The sequence below is a fragment of the Rhinoderma darwinii genome, chromosome 1, assembly GCF_050947455.1.
Source record: "Rhinoderma darwinii isolate aRhiDar2 chromosome 1, aRhiDar2.hap1, whole genome shotgun sequence".
Classification (NCBI taxonomy): Eukaryota; Metazoa; Chordata; class Amphibia; order Anura; family Rhinodermatidae; genus Rhinoderma; species Rhinoderma darwinii.
In genome coordinates, this window is record NC_134687.1 from 216,123,753 (window position 1) to 216,143,932 (window position 20,180).

General features: G+C 41.8%; 1 protein-coding gene across 2 annotated transcripts in view; it reads right to left on the reverse strand.

Annotated features, from left to right (window-relative positions):
- Positions 1-20,180, reverse strand: part of SH2D4A (SH2 domain containing 4A) — a 123,956-nt gene that overhangs the window by 64,069 nt on the left and 39,707 nt on the right. For both annotated transcript variants that reach the window (XM_075849846.1, XM_075849845.1), the window contains exon 3: positions 14,384-14,543. In XM_075849846.1, the coding sequence (XP_075705961.1) occupies positions 14,384-14,543 (160 nt within the window). The remainder of the gene's footprint in view (positions 1-14,383; positions 14,544-20,180) is intronic.

The following is a 20,180-nucleotide window of genomic DNA, read 5'->3' on the forward strand; positions in this document are numbered from 1 at the left end:
AAGGGATCAGTGAAACGGGCCCTGCGCTAAATTATAATCTTAGATGTGATAGATTTGAGGTGGATCCTGCGTGTCACTGATCCTGTCAGTCCTGCTGACCTGACGGATACAGGATACAAAGCAGCTGTATCTCAAAAAGTAAAAATATTTTTTAATAAAACGTAATTACAAAGTTGCACCAAACACAAATTTTTATAAAAAAGAAATAAAAACGACGTGATTTTTGCGACGTTTTTTCCGTAGACAATGCAGGTTTCGTTTTTTATCGTTTTTATACACACCTTTTTTGCTATTTTACAATTTTTATTCATAAAGTTTGAAAATAATAGTAAACAAATAAGCTTTTTTACGTTTCAGCTATTTTTTTTGGTAATAACATAGTTTTACCCTAAAATAGACCTTTTATTTGTAATCGTCATTGTTTACCGTAAATTGTAATATATTACATGTCTATATTAGGGTAATTGGGTAATATATATATATATATATATATATATATATATATATATATATATATATAAATTATGATATAAAGTTTTTAAATGTGTACATAACCTTGTGGCACTATATACAAGGGGGAGCGCTGTGTGCCACTATATACAAGGGGGAGCGCTGTGTGGCACTATATACAAGGCGGAGCGCTGTGTGGCACTATATACAAGGCGGAGCGCTGTGTGTCACTATATACAAGGGGGAGCGCTGTTTGCCACTATATACAAGGGGGAGCGCTGTGTGGCACTATATACAAGGGGAGCGCTGTGTGGCACTATATACAAGGGGGAGCGCTGTGTGCCACTATATACAAGGGGGGGCTGTGTAGTGCTATCCACAGTGGTATGTGTGTGGCGCTCTTTATAGGGGGGGCTTTTTGGTGCTATTTACAAGAGGGGGAGGGCTGTGTGGCGCTCTCTACAGGGGGCTGTATGGCACTATCTATATGGGGCTGTGTGTAACGCTCTCTACGGGGAGGATGTGTGATATATAGAGGGGGCTGTGTATGGCGATATCTATGGGGGTGTGTAATATCTACAGGGGCTGTGTGTGGCACTATGTACAGGGGGCTGTGTGTATGTGGTGTTTTACAGTGTGTGGTATTATTATATTCAGGCACGCAGTGTTTGGTGCTATTATATTTAGGGGCACAGTATGTGGCACCAAGATAACTTTATTTTCGTTTATAGGTGTGGAAATGTTGGAAAAGTGAGGAGACGTCTGAGTGGCAAATTCTGCAGAAATGAGTCATGGCCGGGAGAAGTCGTCATGAGCGCTGGACCGGATGGAGAAGAAAAGAGGAAAAAAACTACTAGAATCTGAGACGTCGTCACCTGTGAGTCACTAGATTTATAGAGAATCTGTCACCTCTCCTGACATGTTTATTTTCGGAATCCTTGTATTTCACAAAAAGTCTTTCTGCAGTCCAGGACTGATAGACAATTCCCCTTGTCAGGAGGTTGTGTCCCTGCACAGTGTGATACTCTCAGTATGTAGGGACACCGCGCTGTGACAAGGGAAATCGTAACACTGTTAATGCTTGCCCAAAAAAGTAGTGTCAAAAATAGTTACGGCGCGGCAGGGCGGCGGTGAGGAAGGGGGGCCCAAGTTTGGGTAACAGCCCAGGGCCCATGGTCTACTTAATCCGCCACTGATTGTTATGGTCATGTGACATCAATAAATTTGATCTCTGGAAAATGTGTTAGACTCTTTTCCCACTGCGTTTAATGGTTTCCATTTGATGTATACGCCAGTAAAACTATTGACATATACGTTAAACGGATGCCTGTATCGGATGCCATACAGTGAGAATATTGGTGTTTTTTGGATGATTACATTCCCCTTCCTATTGAAACATCATCCTAATCTTAACAAAACCCAAAGGGTTACCTTAAAGGAGTTGTCTGATGAAAAGGAAAAGTAGGTAATTTTGTTGTTGTTCTTAGGACTTTTGATCGCTTGTGAATTCCCTGCAACTTCCCTGCTCTATGATGAAAACATTCCTTTTTGTGAAGGCATGATTATTATGATAATAATATTATTATTATTAATAATACAAATAAATAATAATAATAATAATAATAATAATAATAATAATAATAATAATAATAATAATAATAATAATAATAATAATAATGGAAATGCTATTTAACCCCTTCCCTCTTTGGGCACTTTTGACCTTCCTGACAGAGCCTCATTTTTCAAATCTGACATGTTTCACTTTATGTGGTAATAACTCCGCAATGCTTTTACCTATCCAAGCGATTCTGAGACTGTTTACTCGTGACACATTGGACTTTATGTTACTGGCAAAATTTACCCGATACATTCAGTATTTAATTGTGAAAAACACCAAAATTTAGCGAAAAATTGAAAAAATTAGCATTTTTCTCAATTTAAATGTATCTGCTTGTAAGACGGGCAGTTATACCACACAAAAATTTTGCTAATTAACATCCCCCATATGTCTACTTTAGTTTGGCAGCGTTTTTTGAACATCATTTTATTTTTCTAGGACGTTACAAGGCTTAGAACTTTAGCAGCAATTTCTCACATTTTCAAGAAAATTTCAAAATGCTATTTTTACAGGGGCCAGTTCAGTTGTGAAGTGGCTTTGAGGTCCTTAGATATTAGAAACCCCCAATAAGTCACCCATTTTAAAAACTGCACCCCTCAAAGTATTCAAAACAGCATTTAGAAAGTTTCTTAACCCTTTAGACATTGCGCAGGAATTAAAGCAAAGTAGAGGTGATATTTACAAATTTCATTTTTTTTTTGCAGAAATTCATTTTTAATCCCTTTTTTTTGTAACACAGAAGGTTTTACCAGAGAAACGCAACTCAATATTTGTTGCCCAGGTTCTGCAGATTTAGGAAATATCCCACATGTGGCCCTGGTGTGCTTATGGACTGAAGCACAGGCCTCAGAAGTAAAGAAGCACCTAGTGGATTTTGGGGCCTCCTTTTTATTAGAATATATTTTAGGCACCATGTCAAGTTTGCAGGGCTCTTGCGGTGCCAAAACAGTGGAAACCCCCACAAGTGGCACTATTTTGGAAACTACACCCCTTGAGGAAATTATCTAGGGGTATTGTGAGTATTTTGACCCCACTGGTTATTTGCAGAAATTTTTGGAACTAGGCAGTGAAAATGAAAATCTAAATTTTTTCAAAGAAAATGTAGGTTTAGCTAATTTTTTCTCAATTCCACGATGACTAAAAGAGAAAAAGCGCCACAATATTTGTAAAGCAATTTCTCCTGAGTAAAACAGTACCCCACATGTGGTCATAAACGGCTGTTTGGACACACGGCAGGGCTCAGAAGGGAAATAGCGCCATTTGGCTTTTGGAGCTCATATTTAGCAGGAATGGTTTGCAGAGGCCATGTCGCATATGCAAAGCCCCTGAGGGGCCAAAACAGTGGAAACCCCCCACAAGTGACCCCATTTTGGAAACTACACCCCTTGAGGAAATTATCTAGGGGTATAGTGAGCATTTTGACCCCACAGGTTATTTGCAGACATTTTTGGAAGTAGGCCGTGAACATGAAAATCTAAATTTTTTAAAAGAAAATGTAGGTTTAGCTTATTTTTTCTCATTTCCACGAGGACTAAAGGAGAAAAAGCTCCACCAAATTTGTAAAGCAATTTCTCCCGAGTAAAACAATACCCCACATGTGGTCATAATTGGCTGTTTGGACACACAGCAGGGCTCAGAAGGGAAAGAGCGCCATTTGGCTTTTGGAGCTCAAATTTAGCAGGAATAGTTAGCAGAGGCCATGTCGCATATGCAAAGCCCCCGAGGGGCCAAAACAGTGGAAACCCCCCACAAGTGACCCCAGTTTGTAAACGACACCCCTTGAGGAAATTATCTAGGGGTATAGTGAGCATTTTGACCCCACAGATCTTTTGCAGAAAATTCTGGAAGTAGGCAGTGAAAATGAAAATCTACATTTTTTCAAAGAAAATGTAGGTTTAGCTAATTTTTTCTCATTTCCACGAGGACTAAAGGAGAAAAAGCTCCACAACATTTGTAAAGCAATTTCTCCAGAGTAAAACAGTATCCCACATGTGGTCATAAACGGCTGTTTGGACACACGGCAGGGCTCAGAAGAGAAAGAGCGCCATTTGGAGCTCAAATTTGACAGGGATGGTTTTGGGAGGCCATGTCACATGTGCAAAGAACCTGAGGGGCCAAAACAGTGGAAACCCCCCACAAGTGACCCCATTTTGGAAACTGCACCCCTTGAGGAAATTATCTAGGGGTATAGTGAGCATTTTGACCCCACAGTTGTTTTGCCGAAATTTCTGGAAGTAGGCAGTGAAAATGAAAATCTACATTTTTTCAAAGAAAATGTAGGTTTAGCTAATTTTTTCTCATTTCCACGAGGACTAAAGGAGAAAAAGCTCCACAACATTTGTAAAGCAATTTCTCCCGAGTAAAACAACACCCCACATGTTGTCATAAACAGCTGTTTGGACACACTGCAGGGCTCAGAAGCGCCATTTGACTTTTGGAACTAGGATTTAGCTGGATATGTGTGTGGACGCAATGTTGCTTTTGGCATAATAAAGGGGTTAATGAATCATGAAATTACTAATTTATGGATGTATGGTACTCTTTGAAGCAATCCTTGATACACAGGCCTGGTTTTTCGGGGCAGGTTTCACAGTGGTAAATAGTGTCTTTTCTTATTCCCCTTTTGGAACACACTCTGCACCTTTTTTGTGTCCTTCTCTTCTTCGAAATTTGGGGCACTTCATTGGGGAAATGTTGCCCTGGTACAATGCGTGGAGTATCGCTACCAGCAGATGTGCTTGGGCCCTTCCCTGCCTGGTTCCCAAATAGAAGTGCCTTGATCACCACCTCTTGGAAGTTAAGGAATGTCCCTGTCCGGCCTGCACATCGGGATAGTACGTAAGCATTATACATTGGCATCTGTACAATGTGCACGGCCAGCTTTTTGTACCATGTCTTTGTTTTCCATAGGGCACTATAAGGCTTCAGTACTTGATCAGAGAGATCAACCCCGCCCATGTACTTATTGTAGCCCAGGATGCAATTTGGCTTCTGGGCCACTGTGGTGGTACCTCGTTCAGGGACAGGGGTGCTGCCGCTGCCATCAATTGTGGTCAATATAAGGACATCCCTCTTGTCCTTATATTTGACGAACAGCATGTTCTCGCTGCATAGTTCCCTGCTCTCATTCCTTCTGAGGCTTTGGCTAAGCAGTGTTTTAGGGAGGCCTCTCTGATTTTTGCGCACAGTACCGCATGCTACAGTACTTCTGGCAGAAAGGAACTTAAATAGTGGGATGCTGGTATAGAAGTTATCAACGTAAAGGTGATAACCCTTGTCCAGCAATGGGTGCATCAAATCCAACACTATTTTCCCACTAACTCCCAGGACGGGGGGCATTCTGGGGGTTCAATAATAGAGTCCTTCCCTTCGTAAACCCTAAACCTGTGTGTATACCCAGATGTACTCTCACACATTTTGTACAATTTAATTCCATACCTTGTCCTCTTATTGGGCAGGTATTGGCGGAATTTAAGCCTCCCCTTAAAATGAACAAGGGACTCGTCTATGGAAATATATTTATCGGGAAAATTTGGTGAAATTTGTGAAAATTTGGTGGAGAAATGATCAATGAGTGGCCTGATTTTAAAAAGACGGTCAAATGTGGGGTCGTTCTGGGGCGGGCACTGTGCATTATCATTATAATGCAAGAATTTTAAAATGGCTTCAAAGCGAGTCCGGGTCATGGCCATGAGGTAAATTGGGGTGCTGTACAAAATATCCGCACTCCAGTATTGCCTAACCTCTGGCTTCCTCACTAGTCCCATATGCAGCACAAGGCCCCAAAATGTCATCATCTCCGCTGCATCTACTGGGGTCCACCTAACAAATGATGAAGTGTGGTTTTGGGTTAAAAATTGTTGGACGTACAGATTCGTCTGGGCCACCATTAAATTAACAAACTCCTCAGAGAAAAAGACCTTGAAAAAGTCAATTTCTGTGAGGCCTTCAGTCTCAAACTGAATTCGTGAGCTGCCTATAAAATCAGGAATTTGAGGCTCATAATTTTCAGGGAGTGGAGTCCACACGGTATCAATCATTGGGGTTGGCTCAGCTGCTCTCCTGGGTCGCCGTTGGGGGGTTCCTCATCACTGGAGGAGGAAGAGAAGGAAACTAAAAGGAGTGGGGCATATTCCTCCTCTCCCTCGCTGGCCGACTCAGTGTCAGAGGCAATGATGGCATATGCCTCCTCGACTGAATACATCCTTCTGGACGATTCAGACATTTTGATTTATTACAGGGGGATGTGTGGTGTTTTTACACGTGTAATCAACTTTTATTTTTACACAGGGGGGTGTGTGTATGTGTGGTGTTTTTACACGTGTATAGTGAACAGAAATTAGAAGATAAGAAAGAAGAGAAGAAAAGGAAAAAAAAAAGAATAGAATTTACTGTACGATCGTCAGTTAGAAAAAAACAACTGAACGTCCATCAGTAACTGACGCTTTCTATTACTAAAAAAAACCTGTAGTCTATCTAACGTGCTACAGTAAAACTAGGTTCTAAAAATTTACTGGACGAACGTCAGTAAAAAAACAACTGAACGTCCGTCAGTAACTGACGCTATCTATTACTAAAAAAAAACTGTAGTCTAACTAACTTGCTACAGCAAAACTAGGTTCTAAAAATTTACTGGACGAACGTCAGTAAAAAAACAACTGAACGTCCGTCAGTAACTGACGCTATCTATTACAAAAAAAACCCTGTAGTCTAACTAACTTGCTACAGCAAAACTAGGTTCTAAAAATTTACTGGACGAACGTCAGTAAAAAAACAACTGAACGTCCGTCAGTAACTGACGCTATCTATTACTAAAAAAAAACTGTAGTCTATCTAACGTGCTACAGTAAAACTAGGTTCTAAAAATTTACTGGACGAACGTCAGTAAAAAAACAACTGAACGTCCGTCAGTAACTGACGCTATCTATTACTAAAAAAAACCTGTAGTCTAACTAACTTGCTACAGCAAAACTAGGTTCTAAAAATTTACTGGACGAACGTCAGTAAAAAAACAACTGAACGTCCGTCAGTAACTGACGCTATCTATTACAAAAAAAACCCTGTAGTCTAACTAACTTGCTACAGAAAAACTAGGTTCTAAAAATTTACTGGACGAACGTCAGTAAAAAAACAACTGAACGTCCGTCAGTAACTGACGCTATCTATTACTAAAAAAAAACTGTAGTCTATCTAACGTGCTACAGTAAAACTAGGTTCTAAAAATTTACTGGACGAACGTCAGTAAAAAAACAACTGAACGTCCGTCAGTAACTGACGCTATCTATTACTAAAAAAAACCTGTAGTCTAACTAACTTGCTACAGCAAAACTAGGTTCTAAAAATTTACTGGACGAACATCAGTAAAAAAACAACTGAACGTCCGTCAGTAACTGACGCTATCTATTACTAAAAAAACCCTGTAGTCTAACTAACTTGCTACAGCAAAACTAGGTTCTAAAAATTTACTGGACGAACGTCAGTAAAAAAACAACTGAACGTCCGTCAGTAACTGACGCTATCTATTACTAAAAAAAACCTGTACTCTAACTAACTTGCTACGCACACTATGGAAAGCTGCGGGTGAAAAAAAGACCTAAAAAAACCTGCGTAAAAAAATTGCCACGGATGCTGATAACTAATCAGCAGTCTGTAGCCGCAGGGTGCACACAGATAGATGGTGCAAATTTATAATTGGAAAAAAATGACAAAAATAAAAAATTCCTGGACCAAAAGTTGAGCACAAATGCCGATCAGTGATGGCGGTCACTGATCAGCGCTCAGCGGTCACAGGACCCACACAGGTAATTGTTGTGGGTGAAAAAAAGGCACAAAAAAAAAAAACACGGATGCTGATCAGTGATGGTGGTCACTAACCAGCACTTCGTGGCCGCAGGGCGCACGCAGGGAGATGGTGCAAATTAAAAAAAAAAAAATCCTGAGTCAAAAATTGAGCACAGATGCTGATCAGTGATGGTGGTCACTGATCAGCGCTCAGTGGGCACAGGACTCGGACAGGGAGGGGGTGGGGTGGGGTAGATTGGGACAGGGAGTGGTTGGATTGGGATAGGGACAGGCCCAAGGGCAGGGACAGGCCCAAGGACAGGGCCAAAAAAATCTGTCTGATCACAAAAAAATTAAAAAAAAAGGTGATCAGACAGAAGCAGCAAAAGGGCTTTCTTATTTTTTACACAGTAGTGCAGGACGCACTACAAATTCCAGAAAATCCGCAGCAGACACTCTCTCAACCGCTCTGCATGCTGCTTCAAACTGGAATGGCGGCGTGCAGAGCAGTGTCGATGTTCACAACACTGCCTGGTGCACTGATTGGTCGGTCGTTACAGACCGACCAATCAGATCGCTCCTAGAGGTGGCATCACTGCCACCTCCCTAGGTGACGTTGGTGGCGATGGGTGTTGTCTTAGATAGCACCAATCGCCACTGTCTAACTGTGCTCTGTGACTCCAGGGCGCAGTTTTAACAAAAATCCCTGCTATTGGCCGGTCAGAATTGACTGGCCAATAGCAGCAATCGCCGATGCGGGGGGGCCAAAATGGCACCCTGGGCGAGTAGTAGAGATGGTCTGCTGTCATGGACAGCAGCCATCTTTACTTTGTCACGGTGCAATTAGCACCGACGACCGTTTCCCGTTGCGCCGTATATATACGGCGCTTTGCCGGAAGCACCTCCCGACAGCCCTGTATATATACAGCGGATGTCGGGAAGGGGTTATAACATTTCATAATATTTATACACATATTGACTGAATGGCCACTTTATTAAAAACACCCATCTAGTATTGCATTGGACCTCTTTTGGCCTTCATAACCGCAGCAATTCATTGTGACATTGATTTAACTAGATGTTGAAATCGTTCTGCATGAATATTGGCTCATTCGGATAGAATAACTTCTCGCAGATGCTGCTAAAGTGTCCCTCTGCCATATGTAAACAGATGCCATGAAGGGATAAACTTGTTCGGCCTACTTCTCAAACGTCCATCCACAGGTATCAGAGGACCCATGGTGTGCCAAGAAAATATACCTCACTCCATTACTCAACCTCCACCAGCCTAAAGTATTGACACCTGACAAGAAGGGCTAATCGATTCATGCTGCTTGCACCAAATTCTGACCTTCCCATCTGCATGGTGCAACAAAAATCTGGATTTATATGACCAGGCAATGTTTTTCCGCTGCTCAGTGATCCAAGTTTTGTATCCTTTTGCCCACTGGAGTCTTGCATTTCTGTTTCCCTTAGACAGTAATGGCACTCAAACTGATCATTTGCTGTAGAGTGTGCGTTCGGACACACTAGTTCGAACACCAGCATTTTGTTTGGCTGCAATTTGCCTATCTGGCAGAATGATTCTTCACATCCTCCTCCCTCGATGAGTTTTTTACATCCACAGGATCCCCTCTGATTGGATATTTTTCCTCGATCACGCCATTTTCGGTATACTCTCGAAACCATTGCACGAGAAAATCCCACAATGTTGTCAGTTTTTTAAATATGGGCACGGTTAGTCTAGCACCGATGACCCATTCTTGTTCGAAGTTGCTCAGATCGCTTATTTTCCTATTCTAATGTGGATTCACACTGAAACTGATCCACGGAAAACTTCCTCACTTGATTTTATGTTGCCCTCTTTGGTCACGTATCTAATTTCCATACAGGGAAGCTTCAATCCTGAAAGGGGCGGATTATAATGATTGAAATCTGGGCAAGTGCCCGGGGCCCAAGGCTGGAAGTTTGCCCCGGTTCTCAAAGTACCGGCTGTTAAAATTTCAGCCGGTCAGGGAACCGGGGTGAAGTGGTACCTCTCACCCAATAGTATCTGCGTCCTTAGGATGCGGATACAATTGCTTACTTTAGCGCTGGTGAGACAGGGAACTATCCATTCCCTTCCTCACATTCGGTGCTTTACTAATGACACAGTCGGCGCGATGACGTTATCACACCGACTGCGCCATTACGCTGGATGATGCCATCTGGTCTCTGACCAGTCCTGCGTTGCTGGAGGACGGAGCGGGAACGGGGACAGGTGAGAATATTTTCTTTTTCTGGGCAGCGTTTGGAGCAATATCTACAGGGGGCATTATCTGCAGAGGGCATTGTAACTGGCACTATCTACAGGGGACATTATCTACAGAGGGCATTGTAACTGGCGCTATCTACAGGGGGCAATATCTACAGAGGACATTGTAATTGGCGCTATCTACAGAGGACATTATCTACAGAGAGTGGAGGAAAAGTTGCAGCTTTCGGGACACGTAGTACTCGTAAGTACTCAAACAAAGTATATATTTCAGTATATTTATTGCAATTGACACTACGTGTTTCAGGACCAGACAGGTCCCTTCCTCATGGTCATGAAACGCGTAGTGTCAATTGCAATAAATATACTGAAATATGTACTTCATTTGAGTACTTACCTGTCAGGTGCTGTGTCCCGAAAGCTGCAACTTTTCCTCCATTTCCTGTATTAGTCTCCCCGGGCATAGAGCTTTTCACCCGTTTGATAGCAGCGGGTGGCAGCCGACACCTAGAACAATCATCATCATCATCGTCCATGCAAAGCAGTAGTGTTGTGCCTACACTTGCACAACACTGTTTCGTGAGTGAACTAGCTCACCTTTACTGCCTTTGACTCCTAATCCATACAATATTACCTTAGAGGAGCGCCGTTGTCCTCCTCTTCCCTCTTTTCTCCTTTCATATATTATCTACAGAGGGCATTGTAACTAGCGCTATCTACACTGGATATTACCTACAGCGGGCGTTGTAACTGCCACTATCTACAGGGGGCATTATCTACAGAGGGCATTGTAGCTGGCGCTATCTACAGGGGGCATTGTGACTGGTGCCATCTACAGTGGGCATTGTTAGTGTGTGATGTTTTACTTTACGGTGTTTGACACAATTTAATTCATGGGCACAGTGTATAATACTATTATATTCAGGGACACAGTGTATAGTACTATTATCTTCAGGAGCGCAGTGAAAGGTAGTATTATATTCAGGGGCACAGTGTATAATGCTATTATATTCAGGGGCGCATTGTATAATACTATTATATTCAGGGGCACAGTGTATAGTACTATTATATTCAGGGGCACAGTGTATGATACTATTATATTCAGGGGCACAGTGTATGATACTATTATATTTAGAAGCATAGAATGTGGCATCATGAGAATTTTATCTTTGTTTATAGGTGCGGAAATGTTGGAAAAGTGAGGAGCCGAAGACATCTGAGCTGCAAACTGCAGAAATGGACCGTGCCTGGAGAAGTCATCATAGAGGTCTGGAACGGATGGAGGAGAAAATAGAAAAAGAATCTGAGACGTTACCTGTGAGTCCCCGTGACTGATCAGTACTGTAGTCACTGTATGATCTGCATCGAGATGACGGATGGTAGCATTCTTTTTTCTTAAACAGCAACTCCCAGCATATCCTAACCATTGTTCAGGCTATACTGGGAGCTGTCGTTTTATGTCGTACAAATTTAGACGGCAGGGGTTAAACTGAATTTGCAAATGATCTCTGTACTGAACTGTATTTGTTCTGGTGCTGTATATATGTACTGAGCTTTGTTCTGGTGCTGTATACATGTACTGAGCTTGGTTCTGGTGCTGTATTTATATACTGAGCTTGGTTCTGGTGCTGTATTTATCTACTGAGCTTGGTTCTGGGGCTGTATATATATGTACTGAGCTTGGTTCTGGTGCTGTATATATGTACTGAGCATGTTTCTGGTGCTGTATTTATGTATTGAGCTTGGTTCTGCTGCTGTATATATTTAATTAGCTTGGTTCTTGGGCTGTATTTATGTACTGAACTTGGTTCTGGAGTTATATATATGTACTGAGCTTCGTTCTGGTGCTGTATATATGTACTGAGCTTTGTTCTGGGGCTGTATATATGTACTGAGCTTGGTTCTGGTGCTGTATATATGTACTGAGCTTGCTTCTGGGGCTGTATATATTTATGTTCTCTTAAAAAAAAGTAGATGTTAAATCTCATTTTACCTTAAGAGAAGGTAAATATATACAGTAAAAATTAAACCCCAAAAACCATGGAGGAATCTGTTTTTTCCAATTCACCCATTATATGGTACTTTAAATGGTGCAAATAAAAACTACAACTCCTCCCGCGAAAAAATGATCCTTCACACACCACTCCATTGACGTTCAAATAAAAAAGTTATAACGCTCCTGAACTCTTTAGTGTCTCAACGTATTCTGCTTTTTCTCTTCTGTGTGGTTCATTCTGCTTTTACAGTAAATTCAAAACCGTCCCAGATCTGTGGCCGCCTAAACAGAAATCTGCAAATATATACGGTACAGCGTCTTCAGAGTTCGAGGGTGGGGGGGGGGCCAGATTTGAAAAACTGCCCGGGGCCCATGATACCCTTAATCCGCCCCTGGGCAGGTGTCTCTAATAAAGTGGCTATTCAGTGTATATGCTTTAGTAAAACTTTAATGCTTTGATTTATCAGTTTTTATTGTGCAAATAGGCTGATATTATAGCATATGATTAAATAAATAAAAAAAACAGTCAGTGCTGGACAGAGCAAAAACGGGACCTTAAAAATATCTGTCATCTCCTCCTTGCCCGGAGATATGATTATTTTCCCATTCCATTGACATGATCTGGTCTGCATCACTTGTACCTCCTCCCAGCTGAACTATGAAGATTTTTCTTTCCTTATTCTTCAAAGGAGAATAAAAAGTACCCCTCAGAATTTCATTTTCCTTTGTCTACCTGACTTAACCAGGGGGACCTTACAGCTTTAAGCTGCTCTCAAGCCACTATGCTCTTTCTATTCAGCAAAACTATACTTCCCTTCTCCCTTTGAGTGCTTCAGGGAGATATCCCATACTCTATTACTAGTACTATTTCTAGTACTTTTTGGTTCGCTATTAAAAAAAATCCAATAACAATGGAATTGTAACATCTGTGGTCGCTGACCACGAACTCCTTCCATTCGGTCGCCGCCCTTCTCTCCAGAGATGTCTGCACATGCGGCCGTCCTGTTCCACAGTGACGACCAGGGTGCGCTCGCGAGCTGAGTCCAGACAAGAAGCCAGGTCGCACACAGGTGGGAGATTGAGCTGATTGCTCCCAGAGCACCCTGGACTATAAGAAGGGCCCAGCCACTTCGTACCATGCCTGAGCCTTGTTGTCGTTATCCTAGTATGTCTATGCAAATGGTCTCCTAAGTGTTTTCCAGTTCCCAGTGTTCCCCGTTCCTGCTACCTGTAACCTGTATCCCATGCTATCCTGGTCAAGTGCTGTCGTTGATCTGAAGTCGTGCTGTGCTGAGTACCACGCCTGTCCTGCTACACCACGCCTGGCATCTGCTTGCTGCCTAGTCCCAGCCGAGCCTGTCTTGCTACTGTCTGAGCTACCACAGGTACACTATACAATCTATAGACTATGACCTGTGTCCTGTTGGCCAGCTGCCATACCGTCAAGGCGGTACAGCCCAGTGGGTCCACATACCCAACGTAACAGGAATAAACAGATGTCTTGAAAGGAAAAACTAAACCTCATACATGTTAAATCTTTGGTTCATATATATGAGTCTGCTACAAATATATTCAAACAATCTCTGGGAGCATGGAGATTTAGTGGGATGAGAAACAAGTCGAGCTCTTAAAGCTATACATTAGCAATACCATCTAATATGTAACTTGGATAAATATTATATTGTATGTACAAAGTCTATTGTTACAAGCATTAAAATAAATCATCCAAACCATCAAAAATGATATAGCCTGTCATTTAATCTAAAGTGGATGTTTCAATAATCACGATGGTCATAATTATTTATCATTTACAACAATTATTTATCATTTACAACAACTAAGGCCACATTTTTTCATGTTGCAAGTCTTTAAAGTGGACCTGTCAGCTCTCCTGACATGTCTGTTTTAGTAAATCCTTGTAGATCCTAGAGTATCTTTTTTTCAGAATTCTGTGCTGTTTCATTCCTCTGTTATTCCTCCTGCAAATGTATGAATACATTGACAACTGGATTCTACCATTCCCCTTGTCAATAGGGTGTATAGGGACACAAGATATTGACAAAGGGAATAGTAACACCCACTTGTCAATCTATTCATACATTACCAGAAGGAATAACAGAGGAATGGCACTACACAGGGTTCTATGAAAAGATGTTCTAGCATTAGTATCTTATGTGAAATAGAAGCATTTACTAAAATAGACATTACAGGAGAGCTGACAGATCCTCTCTAAGAATGTGCTCTATAAAATAATAATTTAAAGTTACAGGAAAAACAATTTTACCTTCTTTCCTCAGCTTCTTTCTCTGCTTGCTTGCGTGCACATTCTGCAATAATTTCATCACATAAGACATCATACGGTTTGTCTGAAGAATGTTCACCCATTACCCAGACCCAAACTTCCTGGTCTGAGCCAAAATTCCAATGTACAGTTTTCCGAGAAGCTAGAAAATTCAATGAAACAAATAATGTAACAAAAAAAAGGAAAATAAAAACTATTGTTGTATAATAAATATTAGGGTATGATAGTATAATATAACAGGCATATTCAACACATTAAATGTTATCACATTTAACTCATCCAGAAAAATGTAATCCAGCTACACAGATTATCCAACAAAATATTTTCCTGTTTTTTCCAACTGAAAATGTGTGCCTGTAGTTTGAATTTCATGAGTACAATAAATTTAGCTAGCAACCACTTCTGCTCTTCTAAATTTTAGAATTTCTTATATAATCATCATAACGCAATACTTTAAAATGTTATAGATCTTGGAAGGTATTGATTCTCCTTGCGGAGATTCATCAAGTAGAAAGTCTTAAGGGCAATACTCCCTGGGTAAAAATATGCAAAGTAGTCCTCCTCTTCCACCTATCGGTGGCATTAGACAGTTTTCTTCCTTCTGGAGGAGAGCTATTTTGCAAACATGTTATAGTCACATATATTATTTTTTCATATTCATTTTATTATATCAAGTCACAAGTTTATTAGAGTCAAACTAAAGCGGAAAACCACAAAATTCTATTGTTACACGTAAGGTATTTAAGGTTACACATAGACTAATACGCCAGTTCCTTAAGAATTTTAAACTGAGAAACGCACATTTGCCAGCATACAGTTGTTTTCTTGTTTGCTTTTCTTATCAGTAAGCAGTATGCAGTAACACCAATTGGTTACAGTATGTAAAGTCATTCATAATAGCTTTAAATGTTCATTCTTTTAAATGTCAGCTTCCTGCTCCAGCACAGTAAAACAAAGTAAGCCGTAAATATCAAATGCATATGATAAATGATCAATGGATAGCTTCAAAAGTTTTCTCTGTCACAAAAAAATTTAGTATAACATCCAGGCGCAACTATAGATACAGTTCAGAGGATTCTCTACCCTCCAGCAAATATATCTCCTATACAGAAAAGTCTCCACAGCTATTTTTCCCAACTCCACCACAAACATGCACACTCCACTCAGCCAGTTGTGCATGTTTATACATATGGGGAGAGGGCCGGGTTTTAGCCGCAACAAGACACCTTTAGCTGCAGCTTATTCTCCTACGTGAACAAAAGATTGTGCATTCTGAATTAGGGAGGCCACAATACTCTATATAGCCAGTTTTAGAGCCAGTTCACACTTTGCATTTTGATGCAGTTTTTCCATGTATTTTTTTTTAGGGAAAATTTAGAATTTATGAAAAAAAAGAGAAGTATAAAGCATTTAATTATTCTTCAAATTCATCCTCATTTTTCTATATACTCAAATTTTTCCTATAAGAAGCTGTTGTTGCTGTAAACTACTGTTCAAGTCTTGTTTACGCTCAAGCTGATCTATGTTTATGCAGTGCTAATTTTGGTCCGTCTTTGTTATAATTTCTCAGAGTCGTGTATTGTATTTGTTTGTACTTGTCCTGATCTCACGCAATAACTTTTTGTGTATTGCTCTGTCTTTATTCTCTTACTGTACTGTAAAACCAATTTAAAACTCAATGGTGCTTTTATAATGTGTGACAAAAGTTAAAATTATAGCACAGTAGTGCACCACCTCATGTTAGCAGCTTTCACAGACCATGTGGCTGCTATGGTGCCCATAGAGAGAAGGGGCGCTGCCCTGGTTTGCCCTATCGCATTCACTATTGAAGGTGCCCTGCTTTAACTTTTTTATAAAAAGTCAATATTGATGTATGTGTCACACTGAAACAGTCTTGAGAACTATTCATGTCATAAAAAATACCTTAACCCCAACGGACCACAATAAAGTCAATTTGTATATCTTAAAATTTGTTATAAATGGAAGCCATGACGCTAGTGTGAACAAAGAAAAAAAGCAAATAAAGCAGCACAGATCCCAGTGAGTGGTATGTGTCACACCGTCGTATATTGGACAAACCGATCGGACTAACCGATGCAGAGTTTTGAAAAAGACCCTACATGTACAATGGGTCGAAACCTTGTTGTTTTACATTTGATGTTTGACGAATAGATACCTTTCTTTGGATACTATTGGAGATGTGTTCTGTTGTCCGAACACTGGTGGAGCTAGTGTGAACAGAGCTATATGTGGTTATGGGCCATATCTATTACCAAAAATTAACTGCATTGCTAGCAAACAACAGGGTGGGAAATTAACCCAGGGTCATGGAAATGGCGTGGATGGGGGAAACAAACACCACTTCCCTCTGTTCTGGGTGACAACATAATAGAGGTCCAGTTTGATCTTTGCTATGCTATTTTCTATGAATGTCACTGACAGTGAGAAAGCACATGTACATATCATATATATATATATATATATATATATATATATATATATATATAGACTAATTTTATGTTAGAAATTTGATTGCCATAACTGCTCTAGGACAAAAGTTGTTTGGATATGTTCTCATAGGCTGCGCTTTTGGGTTTCCATTTTTTTAGGCCATAGTTAAAGAGGCTCTGTCACCAGATTTTGCAACCCCTATCTGCTATTGCAGCAGATAGGCGCTGCAATGTAGATTACAGTAACGTTTTTATTTTTAAAAAACGAGCATTTTTGGCCAAGTTATGACCATTTTCGTATTTATGCAAATGGGGCTTGCAAAAGTACAACTGGGCGTGTTGAAAAGTAAAAGTACAACTGGGCGTGTATTATGTGCGTACATCGGGGCGTGTTTACTACTTTTACTAGCTGGGCGTTGTGTATAGAAGTATCATCCACTTCTCTTCAGAACGCCCAGCTTCTGGCAGTGCAGACACACAGCGTGTTCTCGAGAGATCACGCTGTGACGTCACTCACAGGTCCTGCATCGTGTCAGACGAGCGAGGACACATCGACACCAGAGGCTACAGATGATTCTGCAGCAGCATCGGCGTTTGCAGATAAGTCGATGTAGCTACTTACCTGCAAATGCTGATGCTGCTGCAGAATCAACTGTAGCCTCTGGTGCCGACACGATGCAGGACCTGTGAGTGTCGTCACAGATCTGCACTGCCAGAAGCTGGGCGTTCTGAAGAGAAGTGGATGATACTTCTCGTCAGAAAGCCCAGCTAGTAAAAGAAGTAAACACGCCCAGATGTAACACACATAATACACGCCCAGTTGTACTTTTACTTTTCAACACGCCCAGTTGTACTCTTGCAAGCCTCATTTGCATAAATACGAAAATGGTCATAACTTGGCCAAAAATGCTCGTTTTTTAAAAATAAAAACGTTACTGTAATCTACATTGCAGCGCCGATCTGCTGCAATAGCAGATAGGGGTTGCAAAATCTGGTGACAGAGCCTCTTTAAAGTCAATCTGATAAGGATGCCAAGGCTAGGAAGAGTCTTTCTATGGCAGTGACTTTTATTGATGTTATTTAGGGAGGATTCACACGAGCGTGTATTCGGGCCGTGCGGGTTTTCACGCGGCACGCATGGACCAATACAAGTCTATGGGGCAGTACAGACAGTCCGTGCTTTTTGCGCAGCGTTTGTCTGCTGCGCAAAAAGCGCGACAGGTTCAATAACTCTGCGTATTTTGCGCATCACGCACCCAATTGAAGTCAATGGGTGCGTGAAAACCACGCAGGTTGCACGGAAGCACTTCCGTGCGAACCGACTGAAACAGCGCACCAGCTGCCAAAAGGATGAATGTAAACAGAAAAGCACCACGTGCTTTTCTGTTTCCGAACATCCAAACGGAGTGTCTTTGCGATGAGCGAAGCCGGACAAGCAAACCGAACTTCACCGGTTTCGGCGGAACTCGTTTTGCGAACCCGGCAAAAAAGTTATCGGTACGCGACGTCAGGAGATAGTCACTGTCCATGGTGCTGAAAGAGTTAAACTGTTTCAGCACCATGGACAGTGACTTCCGATCCCAATATACATGAACCTGTAGAAAAAAAACGAAGTTCTGACTTACCCATAACTCCCGGCTTCTTCCTCCAGTCTGACCTCCCGGGATGACAATTCAGTCCAAGTGACAGCTCCAGCCAATCACAGGCCAAGCACAGGCTGCAGCGGTCACATGGACTGGCGCGTCATCCAGGGAGGTGGGGCCCGATGTCGAGAGGCGCGTCACCAAGGACGCGTCACCAAGGACGCGTCACCAAGGCAACGGCCGGGAAGTTCTCGGTAAGTACGAACTTTTTCTTTTTTTTCAACAGGTTTTTCGATATGGTGTTCGGCATTCACTGTCGAGGGTGCTGAAAGAGTTAGCTCTTTCAGCACCTTGGACAGTGACGGGCGTCGACTAGCCTCATCTCTATGATGGCGGCTGCGCGAAAATCACGCAGCCGCGCATCATACACGGATGACACACGCAGCTGTCAAATGTTTTTTGCGCGTGCAAAACGCTGCGTTGTTTGCGCGCGCAAAAACGCAACGTCCGTCTGTATCTGCCCTTAAGGTGGGAACATTAGAATCTATGATACAATTCAGGTACAAGCGATTTTATAAGTGATCAACCTAACAGTTAAGTATCAAATGAAGATGCTCTCAATCATGAATCTATAGAAGTCATTTAGTGCCTTATTAGGGCAAAGCCACATGTGGCGGAATTGCTCTTGAATTCCGCTGCGGACACTCCGCAGCGTTAATCCGCAGCGGAGCCATTTCTCCATTGACTTCCACTTCTATTTAGTAGGGTTCGTTTAGACGAGGCTGAAAATGCGGAGCATAGGCTGCGGTGCGGAATTTGGTGTCCGCAGCATGCAATGGATGTTGCGGAGTTGTGGCGGACTGGTTGCGGACTCATGGCGGAATTTCTCCATTGACTTCAATGGAGATTCTAAATTCCGCAATGAAGTCCGCAGCTGTCATGAAAATGTTATATGTGCTGCAGATGCGTCTTGCTTTTTTGACATGACATTTCTTCATTCTGGCTGGACCTATGTATTTCTAGGTCTACAGCCAGACTGAGGAAGTCAATGGGGCTCCCGTAATTACGGGAGCGTTGCTAGGAGACGTCAGTAAATAGTCACTGTCCAGGGTGCTGAAAGAGTTAAGCGATCGGCAGTAACTGTTTCTGCACCCTGGACAGTGACTACCGATCCCAATATACAGCAACCTGTCAAAAAAATAGAAGTTCATACTTACCGAGAACTCCCTGCTTCTGTCTCCAGTCCGGCTTCCCAGGATGACGTTTCAGTCTAAGTGACGGCTGCAGCCAATCACAGGCTGCAGCGGTCACATGGACTGCCGCGTCATCCAGGGAGGTCGGGCTGGATGCCGAAAGAGGGACGCGTCACCAAGACAACGGCCGGTAAGTATGAAATTAGTTTACTTTCACTAGGGAAAGTGCTGTCCCTTCTCTCTATCCTGCACTGATAGAGAGAAGGGAAGCACTTTTACCGCAGTCCGCAGCAGCTAGTCCGCATCAATTTACTGCACATTTTGGGCAGATCCGCCGCAGAATCTGCAACCCAGATTCTGTGCGGCATTGATGCGGACAGTTGCGGAGGAAATCCGCCACGTGTGGGCATGCCCTTATGGTTATAGCTTTTCATGTTTCCTTAGCAACTTGAGATTCAGATATATTCTCTTAACATTTAAGTAACACTCCAGTCAAGAATGAAAAATCAGCCAGCACATGGTGTTTATATGTGTTCCTTACTTTTAGGGCACG